The following is a 23312-nucleotide window of genomic DNA, read 5'->3' on the forward strand; positions in this document are numbered from 1 at the left end:
TTCCCTTTGTCAACCCACTTGCATGGGTTCTTAGGTGCTGAGATGCCCCCGTGCTGTTCTTGTATGTAGAGCTTTAACAGGTTCATGTGGTGACTGGGCAGTAACACTGTCAAGCACCCATTCCACCTTTGCTCTTTCATGTTGGCCCAATGCTTGGCTCCTGTTTCAAATATTGAAAATTGAAGCACGATGCTGCAGCAAGCCTGGCCACGCTATGATTCACAATTTAGGCAAATTGGTGCAATGTTTTTATCCTCAGCCTCTATTTTGGTACTTCGATTAGTGCTGCTACTCCTGGACTTTCCCTGACTACTTTGTGGAACAATCGATTTGGAAATGTTTGAATAGGGGCAGGTTTGATGAGAATCAATAGCAGACACAAGTTGAGGAAAGTGCCTCAGCACCCAAGTGTAGCAGCACTTCGACATATAAATTGGTAGGATCACCTTAACAGACCAAAGAGTGCCAGCACTTTGATATACCTTAAGTTCAGTCATGCAAAGTGTTCTAACCAAGCATATTCTGCAGACATAACAAAATATCAAATTCTATACGAATCAAGACCCACTTTATGTCTACGAGTTTTCTATTTAGATAAAGTTTGGAAATTTCCCCTTTTCCCTAAACAGGATTTTCCTTCTTAAAGCGCTCCCTTGACAGGTTTGGCTTGTAGCACATTAGGGTTTTGCAGGGCACCCAGAAGCTATGAGGAGCTTCTCTCTTTTCCAAGCCACTTCTTGCAAACGTAAAAGCGTATTTTAGCCCCATCCCCAGGTTGCTAACACATTTTTGCACCTTCTGCTTTGCATTGATGTAGCTGTGTACAGCTCCTCGCTTCCCCGGGCTCAAGGTAGCGCTTTATAAATACGTAAAGACAATATCAAATTACACAAGATCTGGACTCAAAGGTGCCACCAAGCTGCTTGATGAGTCACAAATGGCTCCTATTTATTGCTATATTTCAGGAACGACTGAGCATAGCACGGTCTTCCTCCTCCCCTTGAAGCACTAGGCTGGAGTAAGCGCTCTTTGTACCAATTGTGCAACTAGCCAAATGTATATCACAATATCTACTGCCAAAATATCGTGCTGCAAAAATACTGAGTGCAGGATAGTAACTACTACTATATTGTGATGGAATGAAGCAAGGGTAGATTTAAAGGTCTTCACTCCACATCTACTTATCTTGAAAATATTTACATCCCTAGAGTACACAGAGCTTGATGTAAGAAACGTATCTCTATATATGCACCCATGCATACTACTAACCTTGATGATATAGCGGTAGTCGATATTGTGGAGTCGATATTTTTTTGTATGACAATATTCCACACTCAATATTGTGGTAGAACACCAACATGTCCAGGTGATGATGAATTGTTCTGCTGCCCCCAAGGTTGCTCTGGTGGGCATCAGAACAAATAAATACAAGATTCTTCCACTTCTGCATTGTTGTGCCCTCTTATTGAGAACAATATATGTCTCTATATTATTTGCCTACACTCTATTTGCTGCCATACTGAAATTTGGCCAGGGTTTTGTTCTTGGCTTTTGTTTGGAATCAATGCATGAATAAACATGCTACTCAGTAAAATATGCAGCTTCTGCCCTTATTTTGGAAGAGCTGAAGGGGGTTGCACAGTACTGTTAGAGGGTTTCCACATTTTTAAATCACCCTCTTACTGAAATTAGTTGGCAATATTAAAATTGCAACATTACTTTTAAATTAACTTAAAAAGATGTAAACAAGCAGGCAGATAATCTATGAAGAGACAAAAGTGTTCCATGACGTAGAGGATTAAAAGAGCTCCCCAGGCTCTCAAGTGGTCTCATCCCTCTTGTCTGCCCCACCCCTGCCCACCTGCATGCATCAACCAAGGTAAGCAATGTGAGAGTGTCCTCCAAACTCCATGCACTATCTGATGAAAAGTCCAGCCAGTAGTAGTGGAAATTACACTTAATCCTTATGGGTTTTTTGTGATGTGGACATGTGATCGCTTGGAAGTGGCATGCCTCTAAGAATATGGGCAGAATTGCTTAGTCATGTTTCTTCATGTACAATTGTCTCTGTACTCCAGGAATGGTTCATAAACTGGGCAATTTTTTAATTTACTTGTAAATCATACCCTTAAAGCCGTGTCCTTTTGTGACCCCAATCACGTCTATCATTTCGTTCTGGCTGAAGACGGTGTTGACGTTGACCTGCTTCTCCAGCTTCTCGTGGGCCCAGTCCACCTTGTCGGCCACAGTGCCCCCGTTCACCTGAATCTCCATCACGTGGGCCTTCTTCTGCCGCAGTGGGAGCAGCTTCATCTGCAAAGGCACAAGAGAGCCTCAGATACAGCTGGAAATGTAGGGAGGCAATGAAAGGGCTGCCATTGTTCCTTGTCCCTCCACATCTGCATTACCAGAAGCCAATAACAACAACATCTTTGGTGGGTGATGGAAGTGAACCCATGGCTAACTTTGGATAACTAATGACCTGTACTTTACTTGGTGCAGATATGGGCCTTTAATGAGTCTGTAGTTTCCAAGTCACAATGGGACATACGTCTTTTGTACAGTGCCTTTCAGCTAGGTTTGAGATATACACATTTCACACATATATGCATACCACATACGTATAGGTAGAGAGCATTTCATACTTTACTACCTTCCCCTATCCCCCACAAAAGACACACAGATGATGGATGGAATGCAGAACAAATCAAACATTCACCCCCACAGGCAGTAGAAGCAACCATGATTAGCATATAGTTGTAAAGAGGAATGCAGAGAACATCTGACTACTACTTTGATAAACAAACATAGGCAGAGCCTCTAGGTTTTGCCTATGCAAGAGCTATTGGCTTTCCCAATGTGTTTTAGCCATGTTTTATCCCAGCGTGGCTGCTACTCAGCATGGCTATTGTTAGTGGTGTTGAAAACAGTGGTGTGGCGTCGAGTGGCGTGGCATACGTGGATTAGCATTGAGTGGAGTAGAGTGCCATAAAGTGGAGTGAAGTAGAGGGGTGCAGAGTGAAAAAGAGTGGCTTACAGGGAAGAGGAGTGTTGTAAAGTGGAGTGGTGTAGAGTGGAGTGGCATAGAATTAAATGGCGTTGAGTGGAGTTGAAAGAAGTACAGTAGAGTAGCGTCGTAGAGTGGAGTAGCGTGTTGTGGAGTACAGCGTCATAGAGTGGAGTGGTGTACAGTGGAGTAGAAAGGAGTAGAGTGGAGTGGCGCAAGTAGAGTGGAGTGGTGTAAAGTGAAGTGGTGTAGAGTGAAGTAGAGTAGAGTGGTGTAGTGTGTTGTAGAGGGAAGGGGCATAGATTGGAAGGTAATAGAACATGCTAGAGTAGAGGTGGATAGAGTGGAGTGTCATGGAGTGCAGTGGCACAGAGTGGAGTAGCTTAGAGTGGAGTAGAGTGTCGTATAGTGGAGTGGTGTTGAGTGAAGTGGAGTAAAGTGGCGTGGAGAGGAATAGGGTGGAGTGGAGTAGAATGTTGTAGATTGGAGTGGCGTAGAGTAAAGTGGCATAGATTGGAGTGTCATAGAATAGAGTGGTGTGGTGTGGTGTAGAGTGGCGTGTAGTAGAGTGGAGTGTCGTAGAATGGAGGGAGGTGGAGTAGAGTGGAGTGGCGTAGAATGTGGAGGGTGGAGTGTCGTAGACTGGAGTGTTGAGGAGTGTCGTAGAGTGTCGTGGAGTAAGTGTCATAGAGTCGAGTGGCGCGCAATAGAGTAGAGTGGAGTAGTGTAGATTGAAGTGTTGTAGAGTGAAATGGTGTAGAGTGGTGTAGAGTGTTGTAGAGTGGCTAGGAGTAGAGAGTCATAGACTGGAATGATGTAGAGTGGTGTTTCATGGAGTACAGTGTCATAGAATGGAGTGGAATAGAGAGGAGTAGTGTTGTAGAGTAGAGTGTCATAGGGTGGAGTGAAGTGTCATGGAGTGGAGAGTCGTAGAGCAGAGGTGAGTGTTGTAGATTAAAGTGGTGGAGTAGAGTAGAGTAAAGTGCCGTGGTGTGGCGTGGGGTGGGGTGGAGTGGAGTGGCGTACAGTGGAGTACAGTGTTGTAGTTAAGTGTCGTAGAGTGAACTGGTGAAGAGTGGAGTGCCATGAAGTGGAGTGGTGTAGAGTGGCATAGAGTGGAGTGGCGTAGAGTGGAGTGGCGTAGAGTGGACTGGTGTAGAATGTCAAAGAGTGGAGTGGCGTAGAGTGGAGTGGAGTTGCATAGAGTGTCAGAGTATCCTAAAGTGGAGTAGACTGTTGTGTTGTAGTGTTTCACAGAGTGCAGTGGAGAACAGTGGAGTAGCGTCATAAAAAGTGGGGTAGAGTGAAGCAGTGTAAAGTGGAGTAGAGTGAAGCAGTGTAAAGTGAAGTAGATTGGAGTGGTGTAGAGTGAAGTGGTGTGGAGTGAAATGGAATAGTACTGTGTCCTAGAGTGGAGGGGTGTAGGGTAGTGAGAAGTAGAGAGTGGAAGAGTGGAGTGGAGTGTCATGTCATAGAGTACCGTAAAGTGGAGTACAGTGTCGTAGAGTGGAATGGTGCAGAGTGGTGTAAAGTGGAGTGGTGAAGAGTGGAACGCTGTAGAGTGGAAGGGTTTAGAGTTGGGTAGGGTGGCATTGAGTGGAGTGGAGTAAAGTGCTATAGACTGGAGCGGCACACCGTGGAATAGAGTGTTGTAGAAGGGGCTGCGTAGAGTGGAGTATTAATGATGTGGTAGTCACTGCCATTACAGCGAACATATTCTCAATTGAAATGACCATTACATTTGGACAGGCATACGGTTTTTCTGATACAACTATTCAGCACACAATTAATAATGTGTGAAAACCATCATAGTCTCATGTATTGATTTCTTTTGATACTATTAAAATATTTATGTCCGCCACTCTTCAGAATTACAAAACATGCATGGACGTCACTTGGATGTAGTCAGTGGTCGCAGCTGTGACCTCTAGCTTGCCCCCTGCTACTCCTGGCCCTTCCTTTGCGACCCCTAGCCTCAAATGGGGCAATGTTTTGTTGAGGAGGAGGAGGAGCATACAGTAGAAAATTGAAAACACATGTACTCTCCTGGAGTGAGTGCCTCACGAAAATAAAAAAAGAGTTCCCAAAAAGTGAGCAATCATGGAAGAATACAAGAAACCAGTCAGAGAGGTGCTAATCAGGCTATGCTCCAAGGATGGGTCAAAGGCATGCTGGACAGCCTAAAGCGAATAAAGCCAGCAAATAGAAAGCAAGCAAATGTGAGTTACAAACCACAAAGCCAATGGTAATCAATGAGCAGAATGGATTCCCAGGGAAGCTTTCAGAATGTCCCCAAGAACTCTTTCGCAGCCAGACACCTGCGTGCTGTCCAGTAGGCTTTATCCCAAAAAGAAGCTACACTGTCCACTCATTGCCCTGAGACAGAACCACTTTCAGTTCTACACCTGAATTGTTCATAATCCTGAAAGAACTTCAAAACCTCTGTAAAGTCAGATAAAAACTTTGCAATGAAATACATTTTGCACAAAGTTGAATTGTGAGATTAAAAGTCATATGGCATAACGTTGACGAAAATCAGTACTGTGCAGTCTGCCAAATGTATTTATGAAAAAGCAGTAACAACAAAACAGAGGCTGACCCCAGGCACATTATTTATTTATTTAGACCCAAGGGTCATTCTAAACATTTTCAGCAACATGATAATGCAAAACAAACCACACATTTTAAAATAATATACACTCAAAACTACTAACGCCTAAAAAGATGTAAGCATGTAAAACTCTTTTTCTTAACTATTTTGTTTACAAAATGAATCAACTAATATAAAAAACTTTTACATTGACAATATATTGAAATCCAATTTCTTAAACAGGCAGTTCTTAACCTCTTTACCTAACACCATCTGGTAAATTGAGGGAGCCCCAGCAGTTTTGCTCACATCTTCTCCAGTCAACATTATCCGCATATTTACTAAAAGACAGGAATAATAATAGAGTGTAAAGTCAGGAACTGACCACCCCTCCCCCCTCTCTCCCTGGGAAGAGTCATGAAATGCATAGCTCTCCGGGGTTTCCTGGAGCCCACAAGAATTTAGCACAAAGTGCATGCAGATGTTGTAGCTGGGTGCGGGATACCTCCAACGGTACTGATCTCAAAAAATACAACACCTTAGGGAGTATATTTATTTTGAGGATGTTAGCTCTACCCACCAAGGACAAATGTAAGCAGTCCCAGCTTTCTAACGATTGCTTTACCTCGGTAGTGATATACCCCCAATTAAGGTCAACCAGATCTTTCAAGCTTTCTCGGATCTTAATTCCCAGATACGTGACCTCCTTAACCACTCTAGGATCACTGGCCATAATCTGTTTTGTACACAGAATCTGGGTTTTAGATGTGCTCATCGTATAGCCCGAAACTACGCCAAACTTGCATGCTAGGCGTTTTACTTCAGGTATATGCAGTGACAGGATCCGATGTTATGTTGGGCAATGTCATCAGCATATGCAAAGACACGAAATTGGTCTTCCAGAACGTGAAAGGGCTTTCTGGGTACTTCTCTCTAACATTATTAAAAAGGATTAATATATAGGGCAAACAGCAGGAGAGAGCAGGGGCAACCCTGCCGTGTGCCTCTTGAAATTTTTATAGGGTCTGATACAAGACCCATAGAGCAGATCCTTGCCGAGGGCGATCGATGTAACACTTTTACGGCCTGGATGAACCCCTGACCGAACCCCATCCACTGCATAACCCCCTAGAGGAAATCCCAGGCTACACGATCGAACACCTTCTCAGCATCAAGTAAGATGAGCCCTAAGTCCCTAGCTTCGACCTGCGCAATATCGAAGAGCATCTCAATTCTACTAATGTGATTCACAGTTCCCCAACCGGGAATAAATTCATGTTGTTTTGGGGAGACCAGGGGAGAAATAACCTTTGCTAATCTATTCGCCAGAATTTTGGCATAGTTTATCTTTTTTCCTGAATATAACAATATTGGCCTCGTCCCAGGATTGTGGTGCCCTTCCCATTCGGGCTGCCTGGAACACAGCCAATAGATCTGTTTTAATATCCTGAAAAAAGGACCTATACACCTCCTATGGGAGCCTATCAGGGCCCACAGCCTTACCAATCGCCATACTATTTATTGCTAGTTCTAACTCCTCCATGATAATAGGGCTCTCCAAGGGTAAATATCGTTTACAACAATTTTTTGACAACGCAGACTTTGACCCCGAATACCTTTTCTCCACATAGTGCACTTACCCCGCATACCATTACTCCGGATTTTTTTACTCCGCATGTGCATTTAAAAAACATGCCTTTACAAGGAAAATCGTTGTAAAGCTATGTACGGTAAATGCACATGCGGAGTAAAAAAAGAAAGATTTTGAGCGATCCACGTCGTTGTGAGGAAACATGCTTTTCTGTTTCCTCACATCGACGTGCACCGCCCCTCACAGAAAGACGACGTGATGCAGGCAGCAGAAGGCGAAAAAAACAACGAGGAGAGAGAGGTAAGGGGGAATGGGCCTGGGGTGACCGTTAATTTTTAAGGGTTTAGGGTAGTGTTAGTGTAGTGTAGGGTAGTGTTTTAGGGTTTAGGGTAGTGTTAGTGTAGTGTAGGGTAGTGTATGTGTAGTGTAGGGTAGTGTTTTAGGGTTTAGGGTAGTGTTTTAGGGTTCAGGGTTGTGGTGTTGGTGTAGTGTAGGGTAGTGTTTGTGTAGTGTAGGGTAGTGTTTTAGGGTTTAGGGTAGTGTTAGTGGAGTGTAGGGTAGTGTTTGTGTAGTGTAGGTTAGTGTTAGTGTACTCTCACTTACTTTTAAAACTTTTAATAGGAGGATACCTTTACCACGCATGCCTTTGAGTTGTAATGGCATGCGTGGTAACAGTATAGTCGTGGTAAAAGATTGCGTTATTATAAACTGCGGGGTGATAGAATTTGCGTAGTAAAAATGTTGTGGTGACGGTATGCGGAGTGATTGTTAGCGGAGTAACGTCATATAGTCCTCTCCAAGATCTATGCCTCCTCCTGACCGACTTGTTCCACCAACTGTTGTATTGCAGAGTCCCCAGTATGCAACCCTGTCTCTTTTCCCAAATATAAATTTTCATAAAATTCATAAAAAAATCAGGAGAATTTCTTGGGAATCATAAACCATATCACCTGAATGATTCTTCATGCCCGCTATTCTATGAGCAGCTTCGTTAGAGCGTAGTCTATTGGCCAGGCAACGCCCTACCGCTTCTCCATACTCATAACATTCCTTTTTGTATACCAAGTATTTAGCTGCGATTTCCTTACTCCAGGATAGATTGATGTTAGCCTTACATCTAGCAACCTTAGTTTGTAATTCAGCATTGTCGCTCTTAGCCAAGATCCCCTTTGCCAGATTTTCTTCCGCAGTCTTAAGTTTAGTATATAACATGTTTTGTATGTTGCCATGTTTGGTTCATGGGTAACGAGTGTGGTGTGAGGGTGATCACCTGGGTGGCGGGAGCTTGTCATCACAGGGACCATTGGTTCCAAAGCCTTGTGGAAGGGTAGGGGTGGGGTGGGGACTGGGGGGTTAGAGGGGGCTTGGGCGGTTGGGGTGGGGTAAAATAAAGAAAATAATCCATAGTATTGATAAAGTTTTGAGTTTGAGTTTAACAGATCTAATGTCCGTTTTTAGAGAAGTGAGTATTGGATTGATCCCCTACTTTTCTAATGGCTAGACCTGGGCTTCGAACTACTACAAAGGGACAGGTTTCAAAATTCTGGGGGCAGCTTTTAAAGTTTGGAATGTGGTTCGGAAAAATCTACAAATTCAGGGATTAACTTTTTATACCCCTACCACGGCCGTTTGTATATTACCATCAATATTTCATGACCAAGTCGCAATTAGCTGGAGACGGAATGGTATTTCCCAAATCTGGGACTTTTATGAGGTTGGGGGGGCTTTATGCATCTTTTACAGACTTAGCAGATAAATTCCTTCTCCACAAGAATCAGTTTTTCAAATTTCTACAAATACGCGATTTCTTGAGTAAACAACCGACAGTGATGGTACCACTTAAATTAGTCGAAGCCATTAGGGGCCAGGAAAGGATAGGGGTCCTCTATAAAATCCTTTTAGCTTCAAGGAGGGATGATTTGGAAAAACAAAACTGTAAGTGGGCAGTAAAAGTGGGAGAGCCGGGGGTTTCAATAGAGAAGACAATTGCTATTGCTCGGGAAATTTGTCTGTCAGCGAATCTCAAAGCTCAGTTTTTTAAAACCGTATTTAATCTCTATCATACTCCTGCCAAGATGATGAAATGGGGGAGGCCAATGATGGTAAATGTTTCCGATGTGGTGTGGATAACGCTGATAGTCTCCATGTTTTTTATGCCTGTGCTAAACTAGTGCCATATATACAACATATAGAGAAATTCATGATGGAGATCTGCGGGGTTAGCGTTAAAATATCGGCTTCCATGATGCTGCTGGGGATTGGTGAGGATCTCGAGCAAGGGAGACCCATGTATAAATTCCGGTATCCGCTCTTTATTGCCACTGCGGTTGCTCGGTTATGTCTAGCGTCTTCTTGGCTTCGGCCGGAAGCACCATCTTTTGGAATGTGGCGAGACCGGTTTTATAATGTATATAATTTGGAGCATAGTCTATATTCTGTGAAGGGATCAAGGAAATGCAAATTAGGTATTTATGTATGGGGGCAATGACTGATCATATGAATTGCTAAAGGGGAACGATAATGTAACTTAATTTAATTATGTTTTGTGGTATAATTGAATGAAACTAATTGCTTTTATACCTTGTTATCAGATTTGTGTGTATTTATTGATGTTTTGCTACTGTGGATAATAAAAAAGAAAAAGAAAAAAAGAAAATATATGGATATGATTTTGGTACTCTTCTAAAAGCAGTGGTACTAAACCAAGGTTTGAATACCTTATTCTTCCTGTCAATAAATCATGACATTACATAATCACATGGAACAGGCCACACAGTGCTGTAAAGAGACACTTGGATGACTTATTAAATACATTATCTTTGGAATTTTATACTCATCTAAAACACCCTCAAACAGAAAACAATAGATGTCTTGCAACACAGTGTTAGGGGCATGAAAGAGTAAGTTGTAACACCAATGTTGTCCATGAAATGACTGGAACACACCACTGATCTACTACAGTTAAACTTATATTTATCAGTCTTAAACAGCATGACGCCAGATTGTAAGACCCTAAAATAGGGTCACTTTTAGAGACTGCATCAAATTTCAGCATCAGGTTATATTTAATAAATAACTCAGCAAGTCTGCATCTTATAGAGGCAACACTTTATGGTTCACTTGTACATAAATCTATCACCCAATAAACTATTGGTGAATTCACCTTATACTTTTTCAATGATGCCAAAAACTTAATGGAGAAAACTTCAACCTATTCTGTACGGACCATAGGCCCAATTCAAGGTGAGGTTCCCATGTAGTTATAGACGGCGGCCTGGTCGTGGCTTCTCTTGGGGTCTTACGGACTGCTTAAAATGTAATTGCACCTCCAGTATTAGGCAGGGTTACTTTGGGGTTACAATTTGGCATGGGCAGCCAAATAAAGTGGCCCACGTTTTCAGATATCAACCTTTCGCAATACACTGCTTAGGTTAATGAAGCTAAATGACGGCAAACATTAGTGGTAATAAAAGTATTTTAAAGCTTATAGGACCAGTGCTTAAATTGGAAATTAACATTCAAATGGATAAAATATACTTTAGAAGCACAGAATTATCAAAAGTACTAGAAACTCACTTTTAATTGTTTTTCATCCATACGTTTGCCGTGGATGTTTTGATTATTATTCACTGGGAACCATGATATGGCACAGAACTAAATTCCCTTTAACACTAACCCTGGGCTTTTATGATATTCATTTTCTTGTTTTCAGTACTTAAGAGAGGGCCTCCAATGCTCAGAGACTGCTGAAAGGTGAGGAAGAGGTGTGGCGCAGCGGCCAGGGCGCCTAGCTCCAGAGCACAGGGGTTCACGGTTCGATCCCCGGTGGCAGGTTAGCCCAGCACCGTGTGACTCTGGTCAATAGCTCGCTTAATCTTCCTGACAGCGCTCAGCACCTTGACACCCTCGGGTAATTGTTCGCGCTTTACAAAATACTGGAAAGGTGCAGCTATGTATTTTGTTTTACTTGCTGCTAGCATCACATGTACCTTCTGAGAAAGGGAATAATGCTAGTATGTGAATGCAGAAATTTAATAAAAAATTTTAAAAAATGTGGCACTTTCCTTACATGCCGTTTTATATAGCACAAACTAGGCCTAGAGGCATTGGAGCGCTTTACAAGAGCATCAGCTAACATTACAGAGGTCACATTATTATTTTTAGGTTCATTTAGATTAAGTGATTTGCCCAGAATCACAGGATGTCGAACTGACGCTGGGACTTGAACCTGGTTTCCCAGTTTCAAAGTCAACTAAGCCACAACCTCTCCCTGTTGGCTGCAGTAATTGATATCTGGCAGACAAAGGGGAGGAGCACAGACTGATTTATATCCGCCTGTTGCATGGAGTGGAGGAGGACAAAAATACATTGAGGAGTTCCCTCGCTGGCCCTCCCCAGCCACCATCACCCTATGCTCCAGTCCTCTCCCCTGCTGCAGTCCCTTGAAAAGTAAGTGCTAAAGGCTTCCCATCAGCAGCTCCTTGCAGACTCTGTCACCTGGAGGGAGCCAGAGGGCAGGCACGCCTGTGAGTGCCGGGGCATCCCACTCTCATTCTGCCTCTGACATTAGCCCGCTGGCCTGACTTCACTTGTGCATGGGGTCTTGTATGTTAAGGCTGTAACAATAGCCTTTCGCGTTGTGCACCAGTGGTGGAGGGGAAACAACCTTTACAACGCAGCTATTACATCGCAACATCCTTTACATCGCATGTCATTACAACGCAGCCATTACTTCGCATGTCACTACAACGCTTGGCATTACAATGCATGTCACTACAACGCAGGCATTACATCGCACGTCATTACAATGCATACCATTCCAACGCATGGTACCCTTACACTATCCAACACTTACCCTACTGTTGCACTCACTGGAGTTAGAATAGTAATTATTTCCCCTATAATATCCAACACTTACCTTAATTGCGATGTAATGGTATGCATTGATATGGTATGCGTTGTAAAGGTATAATGCGATGTAATGGAATGCGTTGTAAAGGTAGTTTCTGAAAATGCGATGTAATGGCATGCAATGTAAAATAATGCATTGTAAAGGATGTTGCGATATAAAAACTGCGTTGTAAAGGCATGCATTGTAAATGTATGCGTTATAACGCCATACATTCGTGGTGGAGTCCTTAGTAGACCAAAAAAAGGCCCACTAACTGGCCTGAGCCAGAGGCCCGTCGGCTGATGGCTGATTGCCCACCTTGTGAATATGAGGCTGGTACTAGGCCTGCCAATCTAGACAAAATAGGAGGTGTCCATGTTTGGAAATGTGTTTTCAGCAGTGGGCTAACAGTTAGGACCCCATATAAGCAATAAAAATGGCAGTCATTCATGGTCAGTATACCTTAATTGAAAGCAATTTGCTCTTGCTCTCTGAAAGCAATTTTTAAATTACAAATATGCCCTAATTACGTACCTTAGCTCCATTTCAAAAACACATAAAACTACATTCATGTCTCCCACAGTACTTTGCGTGAGTTTTAGTGATGTCATTAATCATCTTGTTAGCCTCGAGTTATAGATTTAAGGCATCTAGTTGTTTTTGTAGTCCCATTAGCGTGAAATTCAAAACAGCTTCATCAGCATCCAGGAGCATGTTTATATGTTGACCATTGATTCTTGGTGTCTAAATGTTTTAGGAAGTCACCCAGAAATTGTGAGAATAGTCGCGTAACAATGACGCCCCATTAAAAGTAGATATTTCTCTCCTGATTTTCCCTGTGTACATATAAAAACCTATGTCCACATATTAAAATGCATAGAAACAAGAATGGAAAGCAACCTATATTGTATTCCCAAATTATTCAACTTTGACCCCTGCAAATTCTGATCCATCAGTTGCCAAAGAAAGGAGCATGCAGGCTGCCAGGGGCCTAGCTGGCACACACATTTATAGGTGTTATCGCGGGCTTCTAGAATCAAGTCGCATGAGGGTGGCACCCTGAGAAGAGCTACTCCCCATTTAAAATGTAAGAGCTCCCCAAGAAAAAAGGGAAGAAAATAGTCAAGGGTTTTAAAACTTACAAAGGAAAATTTTTACTTAATAATAAGAGAGTGTAAAATATTAGTCTGCCACACTGGGAACAGTCCTGAAAAGAGTCTTGTACTGTCTTGTGTGGCAAGGCTTTCATGGTAATTCATGCATAATACATGAAGGCAAGGCCTGGTTGTAGGTAAGATGGGGTAGCAATAACTCTCCAGAGTGACAGTTTTTTTATGTAGCATCAGGTTTTAAAAACACAGTACACAATGCATTTAGGAATAGTCACAATTGAAAAAACAATAAATAAAAAAAAGAGTAAATCTAAAAAAGAACAGTTTCTCCTTTTCATGTAAGCAACTGTGATGAAAAACTAGCTCAACGTTATCCTCACGATCAACAATACATTTTTTAAGACTAATAAAAAAATGATGGAAAAGTTAAGTTATGAGGATGCCTTAAGTTGGTCAAGCACTAAATTCAAATTAATGTATCCATACATCCAGATAATAACTGAAATTCAGCTTCGTAGATTCATGTTAAATCTCACAATAAATGGACTGCCCTTGAACAATAACTTGGCAAAAAGGTACACAAACAGTGGCCATGACAGATGCTGTCCCTATTGAGACCTAGGGCAGCAAGACCTAAAACATGACTATTTATTTGCCCAGGACTATTATCTCTAAGACGTCAATTTTCAAATAGATATTTTTATTCCGAATGGTATATTGAATATGAGCCAAGCAATGAATTATGTATGTAACCCTTTCGCTGTAACAGATATTTGTAGAATATACATTTTTTAAAGTTTTATAATATCACAGTATTATTTCTTAACACATCAATGTTTATTTAGGATTACTATTAGAACTTTTTGAACTCAGTTGGATGTATGTATATAGGGCATTTGTTTTATCAAACTTTAATCAAATAAATGTGAACTTTAAAAACTTTTCACTTTGTAAAGATTTGTATATTTGTATCTATGTGTATCTATTTCTATAGTGTAAAACTAGCTGAAAGTCTGTGGAGAACTGAACATAGTCAAAAGGCCTTGATACATGCAACACGTGAGTGTGGGTAGCTGGAATATGAGAGTAGAAGGGGATGTCACTGCCTCTTACTGTGGTATTCTTTAAAGTGGTGTGTCTCCAGTTCTTTCATAAATTAGTGCAGGATTGGAGCAGTTCAGATGGATACAAGTCTCATTGCCTTGTTTTTAAGTTTAGCATAATTAATTTGAAAATACATATTTATAGTATATTCGTGGGTAATTCTACAAATAATAAATCATTAAAAAAATATAAAACGAAAATAAAAACACACATATACTGTACAGTCATATGCAGTCAGTGTCAGAATGGTTCTTTCTTGAGATGATGCTCTTGCCACCCAAAAAGTAATGACCCAAAAACATCAAACCAGGCCAAGTCCACATACTAGCGAGAATCAGCTCTCCAGAGCAGCATGGGAGTGTTTGCCTAAACTTTGGCCCGGCCCCAAGTGTGCTACCTTACTCTTGCCTCCCTTTAGTCACTTTCCATCAGGATACAGTTGCAGCCTCCCACTGATGTCCTTGGGCTGCAGTTTTTCTTGGACAGTGGGCAAGCTGATACCCCAAAGCTGCTGAGCCTTGAACACTTGTCAGCGACCAGCTGCTTGAAAATACGTGTGGGCATTCGCAAGAGATGGGAGGGCCTAGTTTTGCAGCAACCGTAGGTTCTCCAAATACAAACTATATTAAATTAAAAAAGGGGAGCGGTTACAGCTTATATCCCTCCGATAGTATGTTATCCTATTTATTTATACATTTTTTCCTTGTAGACTGTGCTGCGGACCGTACCTGACACGACATGTACATTGAAAGTAAAACCATTACTGCAATTTGCCGCAAGCACTAAGAATGTTATGGATGCCGCCAGGCCATTGACAGAACAAACCAAGCTTAACAAATAGTGATATAATACAAAGGTACGTCTTTTTACCATACCACCAGCAAGCCGCGCCTTAATGAGTCTCTTGTAGACCTTTACTACCGCGACTGTAAGCTGCGCTGCAGACCTGACATGGTGTATTGTTCCCTTATCATATTTAGGACATCGAAGAGAGGAATCCTCCACTATCGTGATTGAACTATCCTGGTATCATAATCCAGACAGTGGCGTTGATGTTCGCCAAGGCTTTTTCAATACTTTGCAGGACATCACAGTATAAGGTAAACCCTATGTTGAATAATGTGTATAGTCTGTGTAAATAGAGAACCAAGAGTCAGAACATCAGCTCTGTGGACCCTTTCGACAGCTTGGCACCCTTACTGTTTATCTATCATGGACCTTTGGAAGCAAGGCCTAGTACTGGCATCGAGTTCAAAAGGACCATTAAAGGACACAATACCAATATTAGTGACAGGTAATCAACTGGAGATAATCAATAAAGGGACAGAATTCTCTAGAGCAGATGCTGGGTGTACAGTTACGCTTTTATCTGTCATGTCTATTTATGCACCTAGTACTTCCTCTTGTCTTAACCTTAAGTAAGGATCATAAGTTGAGGGAACATCTGTGAATCTAGTGTTTCATGGTCCCAGTACATCATTCAAAGCTATAATGAAGATACTGTGATTGCTTCATTTTGGGAAAGGAAATCTTGCTAATATCTGCAATTTCCATGTGCTTTTCTAGCAACAAGATATCTACTGATTACTTACAAACTTCCTTTCTTCTTTCTTTTTTTCTTATACTAAATTTCCCTCCAAACCGGTTGTAACTTTCCCTCTTCCTGATTTGGATATGCATACCACTAACCTCACGTAAGGGTGGTAAAAGGTTTTGTTCATGACCAATGTTTTGAAATGGCACATTCGCTGTGTGTATATAGGTCTATTTTGGAGCAATGTAAAGAATCTCCAGGGGCTCTTATAATAGTAATTTATAATTTCTCTCCTTTACAATTGCAGAATTCTTTTCCCCCTCCTTCCACCCGTTACAAAGCAATAAATAACAGGTCCTGAAGAAGATGGCTTTAGACAAGAGTATACCATTGAAACGTACGTCGACCGGAGAGAGAGTGCGACACCCCAGCTACCAGCACAGCAATCGAGTGTTGAATTGATCACCCGGTTTATGCTCCATCTGTGCATGCAGTATTGCTCTGGGGTGTTGAGTGTGAATGTATTGAGTGCAAGAGATATGATTGTAGAAGTTGTGAGAGGTGTGTGGGGATGTGCTTAATTAAACTGTAATTATTCCACTAATTGTGAGCTTTAAAATGTTGAATTATGATGCAGCATATGTACAACATTAGTGGACAAATGATGATAGTCACTGTGTTGTAATTGATAAATATATACATATACTGAAAACAATAGTTTTAAGATGTGAAAAATGAAAAGATTTATATAAAAAAAAGAAAAATGAAATAAAAGATGCTATAACAAGCAATTATTTTGTGTGGAGAAGAATGTTTCTTATGCCCCATGTGTGAGCTCTGAGAAGCCGCTATTTAAAGAAATGTAGGTTTTGAGGGAATACTACTTTGGTAGTTTGTGTTTGGTTTTTTCTTCCCCCTGTTCCCTGACCTGTTTAGTTAATTTTCTAGGGGGTGCCTTGCCAATCTAAGCAACCGTAGGTTCTACCTTCTCTCATACGTCTTATGGCTACTTACCAGAGCTGTGCACAAAGAGCCACATTGTACACTGAATTATGCCAAGTTGCATTAATCTGTTAAATGTCACGTAGCGTGCAATGATAGGATGCCTCTCCAGGAAAAATGGCGCATTCGCAGTGGGATTCCCTTTTCCGCGGAAAACTCACACATCACTAAGACATGGAACTCAGATAGAACTGATCCCTGTTGCACCTTAGCTAGCTTCCCCACGATACGCACGTGCTGGGGAGTCAGTATTCTAAAAGCAGGATAGGATGTGGCCAAATGGCTAGAACGGTCGACCTCGTAGCTGGGGAGCTGGGTTCGAGTCTAGGCAGGTACGCTCAACATCCTCTGATTCTGGGCAAATCACTTAAGGGCATATTTACAAGCCGCTAACGCCACTGAAGTGTCACTTTTTCTGACGCTCTGGTGGCGTTGCTCTCAAATCAATATTTACGAGGTGGCCTTACGCCCCTTAATGCGGCTCAACGCCACCTTGTAAATATGCAACTTACCGCAAAGAGGTGGTCAGTGGGTATTGCTGTGGGCATTCCGCCACAACACCCATTGCTTTTTGACACTGCCTCATATTTACAAGGTATGAGGCAGCGCCATAAATAAGCCCTGGAAATACTGGCCTTATACAGGCGATATGAGGAGAAATATTTTATTTCTCCTCGTATTTTGCTCTTTCCATGTGTGCTGCATTTTGCAGCACACATAGGAACAGCGTATTGCCTGGAAAAGATTGTATATGTGCAGGAAGGTATCCCTTCCTGCACATAAACAATTAAAGATTGTTTATATGCAGGAAGGTTTCTTTTCCTGCACAAAATCACCCCTGCAGCACAGGCACCCTTGCAACATGGTTCACCACATTTTTGTAAACACGACGCATCCCTGCCTTTAAAAAATGTTGGAGAGTGGAGTTAGCAATTTCGGAGTAACACCGTGCTCCGACATTTAAAGAAAAAAATAGCTCCCCCAATCTCCCGGTGCCTCACAAAATTAGTTTGTTCCTCTGTAATGCAACTGGTGCTCATGTGAAGCGCCCTGATACCTTTGGGTTGAGTTTGTGCTATATAAAACTCCTAACCCCTCCACACACATTTTGGAATTCCTTGTAAGGTTTAGAAGAGTGAGAGATTTAACCCTAACATAGATAAAAGCCCTTAGGAGAAAATTCCCTACTATCTTTGAAGAATGAGGCCCTGAGTCTTTTTCTATTGTCTAGTCAAGCAACAGCTTTACACTGTAAAGGGACTCAGAAACTGACTGCACATGACAAAAATAGTTGTAAAACTCGATTTTCTCTCAAACCATAGGGTCTTGTTCAAAAACTGCATTTTGTAGTATGTACAGTAGCACTACAGTAGTAATACTTGCTTACTACAAAATGCAAATAACAAACCTACGAGTGAAAATCCCCACCTCCGTCTTTTTTATCGAGGATCTCTGCACATGTAAATGTACTACTTTGTAGTAAAAGGTAGCTTGTCCCTTCCTAAACCCCTCCATACTTTTGCCTAAACCCCTCCCATTTTGTAGTAAATATTTCTCATTATCTAACCACTTGCCCACGTAACATAGACGTTTACTATTAAGTAGTACATTTACATTTGCAGAGATCTTAGATAAAAAAGGTGGTGGTGGAGATTTTTCACTTGTAGGTTTGATAATTGCATTTTGTAGTAAGCAAGTAGTGCTACCACATTGTTATTCACAAACTACACTTCTAAGGTTACTACAGCCTTAATGGTGACAAGTCAGTAGTACTCCAACCCAGCTTTGGAGCAAGTTGAACTCCACACACGACTACTGAAAGGTGCTGTAACACATTCCCATAGAAAATAATGGAGACAAGGACCCCGTTAGGGTTTGTTAAATATTAAAAAATATATATAAATATCAAAACAATATTTTATTATTTTTAAATGTAATAACACACTTATAAAATTAAAGTTAAACTTTTAATCTTGTATGGAAAATTTAAAATAATTGAAATTAATTCAACAAAAAACATTTAACAAAGCGTAATATATATTAAATAAAAATGAAACTGTTAATATGGGTGGGGATTTTTCTTTAAGAAATTGTATTTATAAATGAAATGAATGTATGACTTTAATTATGCAATATACATTTAATATAATGAGATAATGTGCTGCAACATTGTATTTCATTAGTTCTATGTTAATCATAAATATATTACATTATTTTACATTTATATTTCATAATAACTATTTTTTTATGTTTTTAAAGAATAATAAACTTTAATAATTTCCTTATTCTTTACCATAGAGAGATATCCAACACAGTGACAGAGATCTCCAGCTATATGTGATTTCATAGAGTGGAGAAATTTAAGATTTAGGTGGAAATTTACATTTGGAAATGATGAATAGCACAAAAGTGCAGATTTGCACAAGTGCAAATGTTAATTTATACGTGAGTACATCTACACTTGTAAATTTACCTGTGAGAATACAGCCCACTGTGTTTTTTCATTGTCTAGCTAATTCTGTGCTAAATATTTTTTTAAATCTCAGTTAATTCTGGGCACAATATCGTCAACTACTTCTAGATGAAAAAAGAAGTAATGATTCCCATGTTTCGGATGTCTCACCCAGTTGCACCTCACATGTACATCATTTGGGTTGGTACAGAGAAGAATGGTAAACTAGATTCTATTTTCTCAAGTTTTATGATGACCTAATCAATGTCTCTGTTTCTAAAGCCGAACTTGTTGCACACCAATGTAAATAGACGGATGTTACTGTTAGCTTCATGCTACTTATGTTAGTTCTGACCTGCGACATTTACATGTCACCTTACACCACGTCATGTTTAAATATTGTTATAGAACTGTTTGGGAAACTATTTGTTTTGTACATCTATCAGAACTCAGGAAGTCCTTTCTAGATTTGTCTGAGGAATGTTATTTTTACTTTTTATGCCTAAAGAAAAGGTTTAACAACATGGGGCCAATTTACAGAAAGTGCCCTGGGGGAGCAACGGGCATGTACATCCGCTTTAGGCACCACCGGGGCACTCTGGAATTACAAAAGGGACCCCAGACGCTTGTGCAGCCCCATCTGTAATACTGATAGCGCTGGCTCTCATCTAGCGCCAGTGATAACATTAATGGGCGTTCCCTCATTTTGCATGGCGGTGTGGCCCCATGCTAACGAGGCAATCACTTTACCTCTGCACCCTGACCGTATTATGGTTGCGGGTGCAGAGAGAAACATGCTTCTGGAAGCGCGTTAAAAGTGTGCCACAAAAAAGGTGGCAAACTTTCAGTGCACCTCCTAAATGCAGCCCTCTGGAGGGAAGAAATGGGATCCTGTGGATCCACCCCTTGCAGGCTGATGCAGTCACATTCTGCACCCACATGCAAGGGGCTCTCTAATCCCGCTTGAAAGTGCAGGCGGCATGCTACCTGCACCGGGAAACATGGAGAGGTTTTGAAGCAGATACTCCATATTTCACTTAAATGTGCTGCCCCCAGGCAGTGTGTCTTCGAAGCTGACCTGAGGGCAGCGCATTCACCATAATAGGGCCCATTTTCCAAGTTGACGCCTGCTGGACCTGTTTTAAGGTGCGCAGTGGCGCAAACATGAGAAGTGCGCCCTTATGGTAATACTGGCCATGGTCTGTTGTTGTCATATTGCACGTCCTCAAGCAGCAGACACTTTGTTACCCTGGAGAAAGATTATCATTCTATTCGATAACATGATAATTTGGTCAAGAATGCAAATCAGCAGAGCTGTAAAAATATGGGGTTACAATGAAGTGTAGGTGGATATCCTACTAGAAAAAAACGTGTGTTACAGAAGACAGAGATGAGATAGATAGGAGTCACGGCAGGGCTGTGAGCTAAGTGTCTGAGTGCCCTTATCTGCATGTAGTAGACTGGGGATATTTCACAGGTGCATTAAATAACCCCCTAGTACCCTATCAGGAGTGATGCCAGCTGGATCTGGGATGGGGAAAATGGGGTTATTCTCCAATCGGTGCCACGCAGCATTTAATGCAGACTTCCAGTTTGAAGTAACTACATCGCAGGATAGCTCAGTCAACGCTTTTGGCTAACATCCACTGTGACCTGCAGGTCAAAATGTTGAACATTGACATGGCCAAATCAGCCTTTCCATTCTTCCAACATTACATTTGCATAGCAGAGGGCAGGATGCAACTCCAATGACCCTGGAGGGCCCCCACCTACACCCAGAACTCTCAGATTCCTTTCTAATCTCCATTTCAAAGGTCAACAAGGATTTTTTCCAGAGTTAGAGCATGGCCAGTGAGACCTTGTTGGCAGTACACTCTTGCTTATGATAGGATGCCTAATGCATGGTTTTTAACACAAGTGGGGGCTAGTATACAAAATAAGAGTGCCTCGGAAGAGGTGTGGGTCAGGCGATTGGCACTCTATGCTATTCCTAGATGGGATTGTGCCCTCCTGGTACCTACAGCCTGCAGTGCAACAGAGAGGATAAGGCTGTTGAAAAGAGCTCTGACCAGGGGATCTGCAAGAAAGAAGGTGGTACCCAGTCCTGTAGGGGCTGCAGTAAATAACCATAAATAGGGCTTCAGGGTCAAGCAACAAACACTACTCGTCTGAATAAATTCCCCATAGTTACAGAATATAAACAATCACAATGTATTATTTTATCTACTTGTGGTAAAAACAGTGTTAGACAGGATAAAAATGCAGTAACTTTGCCTAACAAACAGTAAGCCTCTTGTTCCAGTAATCACAGTGACTGGATAAAGCCCTAACACCCACCAACAGGATCCAAAATCAGATAAACACCTCTTGACAATTGACTACTAGATGATTTTCTCAAAATTCTGCATAGCATCACCCTCCATCAGAGACGCAAGAAGGTAATAAGAGATGTACTTCCGTCTGGAAATCGCAAGTGGTCCAGAAGATTGTATTATTTCTGACTACTCACATTTTCCCGATTAAAGTTTGCCCAACATAAGATCCATCTGTAGGAACACATCACTTACATCTGTTTGAACTATGGTCATACCAGGAAGGTGTGAGAAAGGACTGCCTGGACAAACAATATAGTCAATAGTGGTACCACTACTTGTACTATTATGAGTAAAAAAGGCCCATCACCCGTTAATCCTTACACGACCAATCTGGGTGATATCATTAAGTACTGTTTACCCTCATTTGTCAGCTATCATGTTAGTCATTTTGGTTTTGGGAATTCCACAAGATTTTCGATAATCTTCATCTTCCATTAATTTACGGGTTGTATCCAACACTTATGTATTGAACTCCTCCTAGATTGGCACCTTAATCCCTCCGGGAAACAACTACTAACGCACCCTGTAAACACCACCTCGTTATATACACCTCTCGCTCAAGGTCTACACAATGACTCCACACTTGACTCCACAATTTTACTATATTGTTATTGACTGATAATGATTTGACTCTTGAAACTGCAATTTTACTGTACTGTGATTGACTGATAATGGCCTTGACGATGCTGTAAAGCGCTCTGATACCCTTGTGCCTTGCCGGCGCTATATAAAACTCTGAAATAAATAAAAATTAAATTTGCAAACTAATAGTAATTCTACATGTTTTTCTTAATAAATTTTAGCCTCAATTTCCATATTTATTTCTGACCAAAGATTATCATCATGGGACCGGGGGATATACATTATCTTTTTAAATCGAAGAAAGCTGTTATTCAATTCCCTACATGCTCTCATGGGAGTCAAAAGAACCGAGACATCTAGGACAATGCATTGTTTTCAAAATACAATATAATGCCCACTGGGAAAAACATGATATCTATAGTTTAATTATGAGTTACTGTTTGCAGATCACAATAACCTTCAGTTGTTCTTCAGCTGTTTTTAGGTGTCTTGAAAAACTATTTGCCAAAGACAAGGTAAAGGAGCACTGCTGAAATTACCAGCCAATCACCTGTGGGGTTGTCAGACCAAAGACCTATGACCAAGCTACCATGAGTATCCGGTAGACATTCGGATGGACTGCACCCAGCTGCCAATAAGTCCACTCAAGAGTCCCACAGAGTCCAGCAACCGTGTTAAAATTATACCTCGAACTGTCCAGAGAGGTCTTGGCAGCAGATGTGCCTTCTCCATTTCTTTCAAGCACTTGACCCTCAAGGCCATGAGGATACTTCCTTACTTAATTCCAGAGATAATCTTCCGTCGTCATTCAATTATTTGTGTCCGGTGACAGCGTGTCCGTGTGATTGTGCCTCGCGTGGATGGTGTGCTAGTAGGACAGAGGGAGAACTGATAGAAAAGGAGCCACATTTCAATCAAAGAATAAAATATTGACCATTTCCATTTCTGGAGGAGAACAATTCCTTCCACTTGCCCTGACTTATTCCCATCCATCGGCTCAACCAGCCTGCAATGCTGTCTGCAGAGCATCAGGTGATTCTGACCTGAGTGTGAGGCTGCTGTGAGATAGATA

At 41.4% G+C, this 23312-nt stretch overlaps 1 protein-coding gene across 1 annotated transcript in view; it reads right to left on the bottom strand.

Annotated features, from left to right (window-relative positions):
- The window catches only part of RPL3L (ribosomal protein L3 like), a 106261-nt gene that overhangs the window by 28560 nt on the left and 54389 nt on the right, over positions 1 to 23312 (bottom strand). The window contains exon 5 of the mRNA XM_085629373.1: positions 2127 to 2313. Within this exon, the coding sequence (XP_085485499.1) occupies positions 2127 to 2313 (187 nt within the window). The remainder of the gene's footprint in view (positions 1 to 2126; positions 2314 to 23312) is intronic.

The sequence above is a fragment of the Triturus cristatus genome, chromosome 10 (genome assembly GCF_964204655.1).
Source record: "Triturus cristatus chromosome 10, aTriCri1.1, whole genome shotgun sequence".
Taxonomy (NCBI): Eukaryota; Metazoa; Chordata; class Amphibia; order Caudata; family Salamandridae; genus Triturus; species Triturus cristatus.